The 13247-nt window shown below is 40.4% G+C and overlaps 1 protein-coding gene across 1 annotated transcript; it reads left to right on the plus strand.

Moving 5' to 3' along the window:
• The first annotated feature begins 1180 nt into the window (after positions 1–1180).
• LOC142031280 (uncharacterized) lies at positions 1181–3694 on the plus strand. The gene is made up of 2 exons (XM_075028462.1): positions 1181–2180; positions 2241–3694. Exons 1-2 carry the CDS (start codon positions 1401–1403, stop codon positions 2856–2858), a joined length of 1398 nt encoding a protein of 465 aa, XP_074884563.1. The 5' UTR covers positions 1181–1400; the 3' UTR covers positions 2859–3694.
• The last annotated feature ends 9553 nt before the right edge of the window (positions 3695–13247 follow it).

Here is a 13247-nt window from a genome sequence, read left to right on the forward strand (position 1 = left end):
GAAATAATTTCCTCATTAGCACAGGACTTTGATTTCCACAAAAGGACCCTGAAATCAGCAATGTCTTCCACAGCCACACAGACAAAGGGTCTTTCCATCTCGACTCTGTTCACCTCCCAGTTGCCAAACTGGCATCCTGTGTAGCACAACTGAGCTTTGTCTTCATAATTTGCAGGTCCTTCTGTAGCAAAGAGAAAAATTGTCATTGCTCAGGCAGTACTGGCTGTATGTTTAACATTAAAAGGGATGCAGGAGTGGTAATCTGCCACTCAAATCACCTTTCACTAGAGCTGTGCAGGGCTCTGGAGCATAAACATGAGTTTGCCAGTTTGAATTTGAGTTGGCAGCAGCACAGCAGCAACAGAAAGCAGACTGACAGCGAAAGGTCAGGTGTGATGAGTAGATCTAGAAGGTGTCAGTTCAGGGGTGGTATTTAGCGATACCATCTCTAAATGGGACCAGTTGAGGTGGCCTGAGGACAATCTGTGGGAGACAGAGGAAGGAGAATGAATCTTGGAGCTCTAATGGAAACTGAACATAGAGAGAAGCTGAAAAGAAGTGCTGCTTTGATTGTAAGAAGAGAAAGGAAGTTAGCAGGGTATACAATACTAGTCTAGATAAAAGAGAAGGGACTGACAGATTATAGGATTTCAGAGAAAGACTAAGATTACAAGTCCTGAGAAATATTCCCAGCATTGTACTGTTATCTTCATGTACACTGACACAATTTCTTAGGGGCAAAAATGAAGTCTGTTTAAAAGAAAATTGAAAAACCATAATGGAATATAGCTTTTCCAATTGCTCAAATAAATTACTATTTATACAGCAAAAAATCCCAAACCACCCATTGTTGCACTGTCCTTCCCCTTCTCAGTCAAGGCCAACTAGAAATGGGCCAGCATATTGTGCATCAAATCCCTGATAACGTATGACATTTTACTAGCACCATTTAACATGTGTAGCTCATTAACAGAATTAATGTAAACTTCATTGTCTTGCACTGGAACTAGGATTCTGCATTACCTTCCCAGGTCAGTGTTGCAATAGAAACCATATTCCTTCAAGCTTTATTTCACTGATCAGTGGATCTTGAGTTTTTTGTCCAAATTGGGATTTTCCACAAAAGAATTCATATCCCAGATGTAGGGGTCGGCGTTCGGAAGATCTCGCGTTGTCACGGAAAGTTAGAGGGTTAGTCGCAGCCTTGTGATGTACCTGTAACCCCACCTCCCCTTGTTAGTATAAAAGGAATTAACTGCGCAATAAAAGCCGGAAGTTGGCGCTCACACTGTGTGTGTTATCTGTCTCTTTCCCTGGTCCGGGCCGACCAGTGATCTAAGCGTGGCACCTTGATATGTAGCGAATGCTACATAGTGGTGACCCCGACGTGATCGGTTGCCATGGCGACGATGGAACTTGCGCAAGTGATTAAGGTGTTGAAAGGGTTGGCTAATGAGGTGGGTGCCCGAGGAACGATTAGGAGGGGCCCCACGGGTGAATGCATCCAATGGGTGCTGCGCCGGGGAGGGATGAGTTCTCCCACAGAAGTTTTTAGTCCCCCAAATTGGGGAGTGGTTCGGGAGATGTTGCTTCAGTCGGCGCTCGAGGGTGAGCACGGCGCTGCGGAACGATTACGAGCTTGGGACATGGTGGAGGGGGTAGTTAAGGTGGGACAAAAGGCTAGGGAGTGCAGGTCGGCGGCGCGAGCTATCCTGTTTGCGGATGAAGCGCCGGTTCGAAAACAACGGGGGATAGTGCCCCCAGAGACGGTGGGACAAGATCAGACGGAGTGGGTGGTTGTGGAGCGGGGCTCGCGGAGCGGTTCCTCTCTGACTGATAGCGTGGAATCAGAGGGTGCGGCGGAGATAGGGGTTTTTCCGGTGGAGACGGTACCTCCGAGACTGGATGGGCCCTCTCTGCGGCGGGCATGGGAGGTGTTACGGCAGGATCTTCTGAAGGAGTTGCGGGAATGCCTCCTGGACTGGGTTCCAGGCGGGGATGTTAAGGGGGAATTGTACCGTCAGGTGAAGGAATGGGAGGAAAGAACGCCCCCGGAGGGGGAGCTCAAGAAGCTGAGAGAGTTAAAAACTGTAGTAGCGGGGGAACCACCCCCCGGCGAGGGAAACCAGGCGCCCTTGCCGGGAGAGCAGGCGGAGTTTCTGCCTGCCGAGCCTATGCAGGTTGACTCTGTGCCTGCCGAGCCTATGCAGGTTGAGCCTTTGCCTGCTGAGCCTATGCAGGTTGAGCCTTTGCCTGCAGCGGCCGAGCCTCTGCCTGCGCAGGCTGAGCCAGTGCCTGTGGAGGCTGAGCCTCTGCCTGCGGAGGCTGCGCCAGTGCCTGTGGCGGCTGAGCCTATACCTGCGGCGGTCGGGCCCGTGCCTGTACGGGCCGGGCCGTTGCCTGCGGCGGTCGGGCCCGTGCCTGTGAGGGCCGGGCCGTTGCCTGTGAGGGCCGGGCCGTTGCCTGTGCGGGCCGGGCCTACTGAGCCTGTGCTGGCTGCGCCTTTGCCTGCGGGGCCTGGCCCTGTTGTGCCTATTCTTGCTGCGCCATCAACTGCGCCATCTGCCGCTCCTGGGCCGGAACGGGTTAATCCTTCGGCTGGGCCCTTCCGAAACTGGCACGCGGTACCAGCAGCTATAGACTCCGGTTATTCCGATGAGGAGAGGATGGATGGCGTGATACGGCAGCCATCGAGAAGTGCACCACAGAGACAGGCAAGGGAGGGACAGGACGCCTTACAGAGGCTGAGGGGTTTGTTACAGAGGTATTGGAGGGGAGTTAAAAAAAAAAAAAAAAAAAAAAAAAAAAGAGAGAGAGAGAGGGAGAGAGAGAGAGGCGTTTCACTGGAAAGTCCTTGAGAACTTAAAGAATGCTGTGAGTCAGTGCGGAATCCACTTACTGATAAAGCCAGTAAGTGTATGTAGAACTTGCTTTAGGTAAAAGGTGTGTTAAGCATACTGTGATTAAACATAGCATGAGCGAGGGTATGCCTGTGTACAAACACGTGAAGGGCTACTGAAATGGGTTCCTAGTCGTATGATTCGTCCTGCCTTAACCTCGTAGTGTTTGAGTTTTCTTACAGATTGCTGTTATCCTGTCCTGGCTTATGACACCTTGGGTATCCGGATGACATCCCTCTCAGAGTCCATCAATACGTGCCTTTATGGGATCCGACTGTCGGAACTCGCAGTCAGGAATCTAGGTGCCTCGGACATTAAGCCTTAACATCAGCACACCAACGATAAGCCTTATAGAGTAATAGAAGTAACTCTTTCCAAGTCTTAACTTTCAATCTACCTCTTGTGTGAATTTCTATAAAGGAGCTTTTTGCTCTGCAAGGTAAATGGGATATTTACGGGTGTTTAAGATAGAGTGTTTTAAAGTAGTTGTAGAGATATGTTTCTACTCATGGCACTTTATATAGTTATTTCTTTGTGTGGAATTGTTCATAACAATAGAAGCCAACTTGTCATGGGGAGGGGAGAGATGTAGGGGTCGGCGTTCGGAAGATCTCGCGTTGTCACGGAAAGTTAGAGGGTTAGTCGCAGCCTTGTGATGTACCTGTAACCCCACCTCCCCTTGTTAGTATAAAAGGAATTAACTGCACAATAAAAGCCGGAAGTTGGCGCTCACACTGTGTGTGTTATCTGTCTCTTTCCCTGGTCCGGGCCGACCAGTGATCTAAGCGTGGCACCTTGATATGTAGCGAATGCTACACCCAGACACTATAGTTGAGTCCTTAATTAGGGTATTATCCCAGAAGATATAGGTTGTAGTTTTCGACCCATCTCTGAAAAAGGAGGTATTAAATTTCTCCCCCATATTCTGGGCAAATGTGCTAACTACCAAGTTATTGTGGGAGATTAAGACTACCTTTGGGAAGGTGCAAGCTAAAAGGAAGAGTTTTAAAAGAAATCACTCAAGAAAGAAATCCAACTTGTGAATCCTAAGTGAAGAGTATGTATGATCTTGAATAAGGTATACAAACCTTGGGGAAGAGAAGAATGAAAGATACATCCATGTAGTCTGTGCTTTTCATCTCCCTCTAAATGAGGCAGCAGTTTAAATGATGCAGCCCTGTACACTCATGTACAAAGCCCTCTTCAGTCCAACACAAGACATCTGGGGGTTTTTGCTGTTGTATTTTAAATTGCAATGTCACATCAACATAAGAATCCAATCAAACAAAGCAGAAAGTGAATTCTGTATTATTTCTTAAACTGATTCTTCAGAGTGTCAACAAATACTGTGATTCCAGATAATCTATTAGATCTAGGAGGTCTTTCTTCCTATTTTTTACCTAAAAATGTTGGACCAGAACTCAATAACCAAAAAAGGGATAGTGAAATGTTTCTTATTTCCAGCATACACATAAACATTTTGCTTATTTGTTCCATTAGAAACACTGATAAAAGTTAACAGTTCCAGGTGCTTTAGTAGTCTGTTCTTAGAATTACTAACATGGAAAAGAGAATGAAACCACACACTGAAAGGAAAATGAAACAGTCCATTAAGTATTGTGAGCCAAGGTTGGGGTTTTTCCTCTGAAAAAAATATTACTTCACCCTTGTCATAGAGCTTTTACCTTCTGTCCTCTCAGTTCACTGAAATCTTGATACAGAAGACCTATAGCAGGAGCTAAAAATAAAATGTATGATTATTTATTTGCATCAGCTGAACTTTTGTCCTGTAACCAATACAGAGGTGAAAAAAAAAAGTATATTGTATTCAGAAGACATTTGATGGAAAGCAATGCCAAATTTAAAATCTCTTACATTTACCAGTGGCAAAACAGTATATTATGTACTTAACTCAATGATTACTGTCTTGGACAGTCATAGAAAAATATCATGACTATTATTTTTAGCCAAAGGTATGTTAACAAACATCACTATTCCTGAAAGGATAAAATAAACTACAGCACTGTATATAAATATCTAGTAATGACTAAGTTGTAACAGGCTTTGTTAAGCATTGAGATGCTCATAAAACTTTTTTCAAATCACTTTGGTTTGGATACCAGAATGAAACTATTCTTTTTTAAAAATAGAATTTTCCAACTTTGCCTGGAGGCCAGCGGGACAAGAGAGACATAGGAAATCAAAGCCTAGCAAATTCATGTTGCTATCAAATTATGTTCTGATTTCATAATAAATAATCTTTCTATTCTTTTCAAAATTTCATCCTTAACATCTTTGGCACTGTAGAAGTTATTAAAACTTTTCAAGTATAAAGAAAAGTAGGGCACTGCCCTGTAGAGCTGATTTCATTTTGCTGAAAAGCCATTTCACTTTTTTTTTTTTTTTTTAATACTTTACCCGAGTATCTTGGACTGTTCTGCAAGAACAAGATCCCAGAAGATGTTTTCATATTGCTCCTTGGTAGGCTTTTTAACAGTCAAGTTATTCATCCTGCACTGGATTACAACTATCTTGCAGTTTTTTGAGGTTTTTGTTTTGGTTTGTGTGGAGAAGAATAAAAAATGCTAAAATAGTATTTGAATATGTCAGAAAGAGTAATGTAAAGCACCAACTGTGCTGGGGCAACTATGGAAGAGCATTCACGTGCAGTTGTAACAGAGTTTTGGGACAGATTTCAAATACAAGCTCTACTCCAAACCCATGTTTTCCTGGCAGAAGCAGCAACATTATGTACAAAAGATGAGCTGGAGCATAAGCCATCACATAAACAGAATTAATGATCCAGACTCTGATGGAAGCAATCCAAGTTCAAATTTCATTAAGACCCAAAGTAAGGTGGTAGAAAAGACACATCACAGGAAATTTAATGGTACTGTTTGCATAGCAATGTGTTACTCATCATTACCAAAGGATTCAGAATGTACCTCTTGAGAAATGTCCGTTATTGCCACAGATATAACATAGATTTCAAGATATTAAAGACCACCCCACCTTCCAGATCTGATATTGAGAGATTTATTGAATTTTATTCTGGAAAAGATGACCTTAAGAGACTCTCTTATTGAAAAGGCACCGTGTAGGAAAGCACATATGCAGGAAGGAGGGCACAATCTCAGAATTTGGGTGTACAGCTGCAAGTACAAATCCCACTGATAAGAATCCAAACAAGACAGTTTTGACCAAACTTGTTTTATGTACAGATCCTTATATTTCTGTAAAAAAGGATAATCAAGCTTACTTTAAGTTAACTGGAAAGCTGCTGCTTTAGAGCACCACAGGAAAACAAGTTGAGGGAAAAATGTGTCCTTCTCCAGCTAAATATTGTTTTCTTCCTGTCATAACTGCACAAAAAGAATGAAGGCTGCTTCTGATTTGACATTGACTGACATGTTTGCAGTTATGTATGGGGAGTAAAAGTCCTACTTGTTCTCCTTTTCTGTTCTTCCTCCATCTCCCCTTAAAATTCTTGCCACTAACTGTAGGTTGCCTTCAAATTCTTTGTACTCTGCGATTCCTTGGGAAGAAAAAAAAAAAATCAGTGCAAGGGAAAAAGAAACAGCATTCGATCGGCACTTAACAAATCACCTTTAAATTCCCCACCTCAGCCTGCAAGTAAAGCAAAGGTCAATCTCCATTTCCTGTCCTGTTGTCTTCCATCACATTGTGCTTCATCCCTCTGGTTTTGTCCCTTTCACATCCTGCCTTCATTCTGTTCCTCTTCCCAGCTCTTGGGGGGGCACAAGTTCCTGCTCCCCATTAAAGAGAGTCTTAGCCTTCTTTCTTGAAAAAATTGCTCCAAATAGCTATTCTCCTGGAGAGTACAACATTTTCTCTGTAACCTGCCACTGACTTTCACCTGTACACAGAGAAAGTCGCTGACATCTCCTACATCTTTCTAAGCAATTTTGTCTCTTTTCATCTGGAAGCTTACTAGAGTAAATGCCTCTATTTGTGTTTCGTTTATTAGTAATCTGCTTATATTTAAATTACAAATTGTCTGGAAGTTTTTCATTTCCACATGTTACAATGTCTATAGGTAGGAGTATTTGCCAGTAAAACAAAAATGTTTTTAAAAAATGGTTAGTTAGATTTAGAGCTCATCTTTGCTTTGCTCTGTCCGAGCAGACAGCAGTAGCCACCCAACAGCACTGAACAGCGCTGACTGTAAAGCACTGTGCTTCAGACTGGCCAGAGAAATTTTTTCACTCATCATTTAGATCTTTCTCAAGTGGAAGAAATCAGTATAACTGGGACTAACCTTTCAGATAAAACAAAAAGTAAACAAAAGCACTATGTACGTGTATATATACATATATATTATACAAGGGTACATGGGTAAGAGGTATCCAGTACACTAACTGTTCAGTTGTTACTTCTTAAACACAGAGAAGCAGCAGAGGCAGTACTAGTTAAGTCTGGGTTTGAGAGTTAATATGGAAATGCAGTCAGCTGGTTCTGTAGTTACAGTGGTTGCTTGCTCCCTCCTAAAAAGTCCTTTCAAGAACTGCTTGGAAAACAGTTAAGGGTTTTCCATTTTAAGAAAAGTTGGGTTGATGGCACATCATTTTCTGATACTATCACTTTGATGAATAATGGAAACCCATTTTTTAAACAATAAGGAGGAATTTCAGAAGGCAGATGTTTTTTCCCAATAAAGTGTGTTTAATAAAGTCACTATGAAATAAGCTCAAAAATAAGAACAGTTTTAAAAATATTCTAATACAAAACAAAAACATTAAAATCCAAAAAAAGAAGCATTGTAAATTGTCAAAAAAATCCAAATTACTTTGAAAAAAAATTTTAAAGTTTTTTCTTCGTGACATAATGCAAGACAATGTCTATCATGTCTTTTCCCTTTGCAAACGGATTTATTCTCCCTTACAAAGCTACCCATGTCTTGCCATTCACTGGGATATCACTTCTACAGGACAAAGGAGCAGAAAACAAAAAATCATCTCTAAAATGCATCAAATCCAAACCTCAGGATATGCAGGTTGATGTTGCTGCACAGTACCTTGGGTGCGTTAGTGCTATCGCCTTTGTAGTATTAAAGCCCCACTCTTTGCAACTCTGGAGCCTCTCTCCTCAGCTGCTGTAGCTGTGTCTTCTCAGCACCTCTACAGCGGTGGTTTTCCCTTGTGTTCCCATGCTGTTTTTCTTGTGCTGTTGGTCTCATAACCTCGCACTTGCAAAACCCTGGGGTTCTTGTTGTGGCAGTTCTCATGGAAAGCAAACACCACTGGTGTGATGTTGCCCTTCTTTCCTGTGCTTTCTTTACCTCCTGTTTTCTGGGGTTTGTATATATGAAAGCTAAACACAGCACAAAATAAGGTACATAACAACCATTGAAATACTTTGTAAATATTATCCAATAGTACATGCATACAGGAAATTAACAGATAAACAGGATGCTCTGCTTGCACCCATCGGTGCTAACAGCCTCATAAGCAAGAACAAGCTGTAGGGAGTTTGAGCAAGTCCCAGTGTAAAGCATATTTTACTAGGGAGAAAGCATGGCAAAAAACTCATCATCACCTTTATCACTCATCACCTTCATCATTTCCACCTTCTGTACTGGAGAGTGCCCCCAGAAGCTGACTACTGGGGAGAGCTTTTCCCATTTCTGTCTCTTTGTCCTTTGTTTTTATCTTACCTCAAAACTACTTTTCTCCCTTCTAATGTATGCTGTCAGCTACAGATCCCACTATGAAATCTTTTCTCATGTGAACCTGCCTCAATATCCTTTGTGCAACAATAATATTGACGAATAGATACTATAGTCTTTATTTGGTTGGGGCATTTTATTTTGAGTGTTTTTTATCAGCCTAATCTGAAATAAGACAGTAATAATGGCAATGTGTCATTGCTTTACCTCTCTGCACGTAAGTTGAATATAAACTCAAATATTTTCAACGTGATGTGGCTTCCAAGCAGTAGGAGGCTTCTTTTAACTGCCCCCTGCCACCTGCTAGCTGTCATGACAATCATTTTGATATGTTTCTGGTTTCCTTATGATAACAGAAGGAGCTGAGCCTACCCCAAGGCACAAGCCTGCCTTTGAAACAGCAATCCATGCTGGAGTCCATCCATCCATCCATCCATACATACATATCCACTTACATGCTCCAGTACATTAGTGATTGCTGTTTTAAAAGGAAGATAAAATAAAATCAGTTACCTTTTCCCTAACAGGGTCTACTTTATATAGCATTAAACAATATTTAATAATGAATTAACTTAGCAGGAATTTCATTTTCAGGGGTGGGGTGAGTTGGTCTTTTTTTCCTTTTCTGTCTAGCATTGTCAAGTTGCAGATGTCATTGTTGTAACATCTGTGGTCCGTGCATCATGTGGCATGCCTAAAAATCTCCAGTTAACAGAAATTATAACATTTCACAAGCGCTGAATTGATCCGATGCACTAATAATACAATGAGTTTTGGATTTTTTTTGGTGCCAGATATTTTTCTAAACCATCTAAGTTAAATCTATGACATGAGAAAAATTAAGATGCCAGTAAAGATAGTAGGAAGCAGACATGACTTACTACTATATTCAGCATAGGCATGCAGATTATCCTAGCTCCTTTGTCTGATTTTGCTACCATTTCAGAGTCTGCTACCGATACCCTGACATGCTCCAGCTTTCATAAACCTCCCCAGACCTTTACACCCTCTTGGGTGTAATATTGCCAGACTCTTGTGGCTGTAACAACTGTTTAATCATTTTTTATTCTTATTATATCAGGGAGAGAGAGAGGAACTTGTATGTAAGTCAAGCTTCCAGTCACTTTCTCTTAAAAAAAACCAAACTGTATGTGAGCTTGACAAGAAAGCCAATGCAATAAAACCTTACGTTTTCTGTTTCAATTTCAAATCATTATGCCAGTTTAGCTAGATCAGAAGTAGAAAAGTGTCCTTTCTTTAAGTACCAAACTTTCGAAAGAGGATTCAAGTCTTAATATAAAATGTTCATGAACAATAGTGCCTCTTTGCTTTCTTTACATTCCCCTGAATTTATTTTCTTACTTTGCTTTTACATTAGTCTTACTACTTTTGCATCTCATCCTCCCTTTCCTTAGATTTTAAATCAATTTAAAGATTTTTGTAATGTCTTGTATGGATTTCTGAAGAAATACCAATGTGAGTTTTGATGACATCTACTTGTTAGAATAAGAAATACATTAAATAACAAAGCATGAATAGACAAAGGACAGAAAAAATATAAAAAAGGTTAATGTAGAGAGTTTCCAGGAAAGCATAGGGGGTCTGAAAATGGCAGTGGCTTTTTTATAAGGGGAAGTCACTATTTCCATCATTGCCTTAATTTCTAACATTTGCATCTGTTTCAAGTTTGTAATTTCTCAAGGACTTTGTTTATATATATGTTAGTAAAGAAATTTTATTCCTGCTTCAAAAAGTCATAAGCTAGGAACAAACACTCAAATATTTGCTGACTTACTAGTTGCAATTTCAGTCTCTGCTGCTGCTTGTTACCCAGTCCACATTTCCAGTATTCTTCATTATGTATTGATCAATGCACCAAATTGTGCAGCAATGCACTGATTTGTGCAGCAATGCACTTATTTGTGCAGCAAGTCACACACAAATTAATTTTGCATTTAAAATACAAACCAGAAACATATATGCCTGGTAGCTGAATAACTAAGATTCATAAAACATTTGTGATCCACATGCATTTTCACAGACTTCACATTGGTGACTGACACCATCTAGGTAACAACAATACAAACCAAGAAAGCAGGATGACAGTGAATGACAGGTTCATTTTGCCATAATTTAGCTTGCTTACTGTTGAAGTTTTCCATATAACCAAATTCTAAGCAGGCAAAAGCCTAAACACTGATAACAAATTTACATAGTTCATTTCAAACACCTATTTTGATGATTGTTTTCTTCTTTATGGTCATTTAATTTTTTATACATCTACTCCAAAGAGTCAAGCAACTAACCTTTATATTTTGTAAATATTGAAAATTTAAGCAGAAACCAAATACAAATACCAAATACATTAATAAACCTGACCAACAAGGAAGTGACTCCAGAGATAAGCAACAGCTTCTACTGAACCAGAACTCTCCTTGCCTTTTCTTTCTAAATAATCAAGGCTTTAACATCCCTTAGAATCTGAATTAGCACTTTCCTTGTATAAAAACTATGGACACATTTAATACTACTTATAATACTACTGAAACCAATATTGAACCAGCCTAGTACATACTCATTTTTGAGTTCTTAGAAAATGGTTATATATGCAGACCTCATAGCAAAGTGTCAATAAAGAAGATATAAATGAATAGATATATGAAAAATTAAGAAAGTTATAGTCTTTCAACTTTTCTTTCTTTTATGAAATTGGTTTTTTTGTCATAAGCTCACAATAGTGAATTAAATATATCTAAAGCCGTAGGAGCTTCCATTCCTCTTTTCTGGCAAAAACTCAGATTTTGTCCTCCAAGTGAAAGGTGCCTTTAACTATTGTAGGTTTTGGATCTGTTCCTGTGCATTTGAATGGCCTGCTTCTTTGTCTGGAAAAATATAGCCTCTGAATTTCAGGCAAAAATTATTTTATTTCAATACAGCAGTGAAGCTAAACAGGCAGTAGTGTCACCAGGTATGAGCAATGCCCTTTTTCATCAGGATGAAATGTAGTAGAAGTTGAGCCACCATAAAAATCAGGCATAAAAAACATTACAGAATGCCACGTAATTTTTGTTATATTAAGGTTTGTGATTTTATGTACTGCTTACTCATTATTCCTAGTATGTTTTTTTAAGTACTCCAGGCTAAGTTAGGAATAGTTCCAGCTTACTGGTAAGATATCCATAAAAATTCATTAAGAAATAAATTGGGATATCTGTATGTAACATCTTCAAGATTCATTAGGATGATTAGATGTTAAAAATACAAAGACAACAATTAAAGTGAAAAGTGTAGAATTGGTACATAGCTCTACAGTCTGAGGAAAATTTTAATAGCCAGCTACTGACTAATAAAATGTGTTTCCCCAACATTTACTCCAATGCTTGCTAAAACATAGATGACTGGCAAAGGCTGACACTCCTTGTTTTTAACAGTACTCCAAATCCTAAAATTAAGCCTTAAGAATATTCCAAACAAAATAAAACTCTTAGGCTAGTGTCATGGTTTAAGCTCAGCTGGCAACTAAGACCCACACAGCTGCTTGCCCACTCCCCCCAAGTGGGATGGGGGAGAGAATCAGAAGAGTAAAGTGACAAAACTTGTGAGTTGAGATAAAGACAGTTTAATAGGGAAAGCAAAAGCCACGCACGCAAGCAAAGCAAAACAAGGGAATCATTCACCACTTCCCATCGGCAGGCAGGTGTTCAGCCATCTCCAGGAAAGCAGGGCTCCAGCACACGTAACGGTGACTTGGGAAGACAAACGCCATCACTCCGAATGTCCCCCCTTCCTTCTTCTTCCCCCAGCTTTATATACTGAGCATGACATCATATGGTCTGGAATACCCCTTTGGTCAGTTGGGGTCAGCTGTCCCAGCTGTGTCCCCTCCCAACTTCTTGTGCCCCCCCAGCCTCCTTGCTGGTGGGGTGGGGTGAGGTGAAAAACAGAAAAGGCCTTGGCTCTGCATAAGCACTGCTCAGCGGTAATGAAAACATCCCTGTGTTATCAACACTGTTTTCAGCACAAATCCAAAACATAGCCCCATACCAGCTGCTATGAAGAAAATTAACTCTATCCCAGCCAAAACCAGCACAGCCAAGAACAGATTTTTACCTCTGTGTTGGTAAAAGAGGTCACCAGCTGCTATTTGGGTATTACTACTCTGCACAACTCTAATGGAGAGGTGATCCTGTGAGAAGTCCAACATCCTTTTCAGGGAAAACTGATTAGTTTAACTTCAAAATGCTTTCACCAGGATTTAATGAATTTGCTTCTGACTGACCTGATATGATCCTTTCCTTGAAAGGACCTTTGGAACAGTAACCTCTGCCATGTAGAACCAGTCTATACTCTTCAGAGTCTTTTTAGGCCTTAAGATGTTAGGTAGTGTAGGACTGAACTAAGAATAGATAGATATAAGTGTTTTAATCAACATGACTAATGGAGCTCTAAGCAACATGGGCCCAATTTTGACAGTCATCATGCTAAATTGGGCTAACAAGAATAACCTACTCTGTAAAAAGCAGTGGAAATAAATTATACCAGAGCATCACATGAGCCGTGATTATTCAATAACAGTATTAGAAAAACTAGCTTAACTACAGATAGCTGTTTCTGTTTCTATTCATTACACAAAGAAGTTAGTTTAAATAGGTGAGAAAATA

This window comes from Buteo buteo, chromosome 1, assembly GCF_964188355.1.
Source record: "Buteo buteo chromosome 1, bButBut1.hap1.1, whole genome shotgun sequence".
Classification (NCBI taxonomy): Eukaryota; Metazoa; Chordata; class Aves; order Accipitriformes; family Accipitridae; genus Buteo; species Buteo buteo.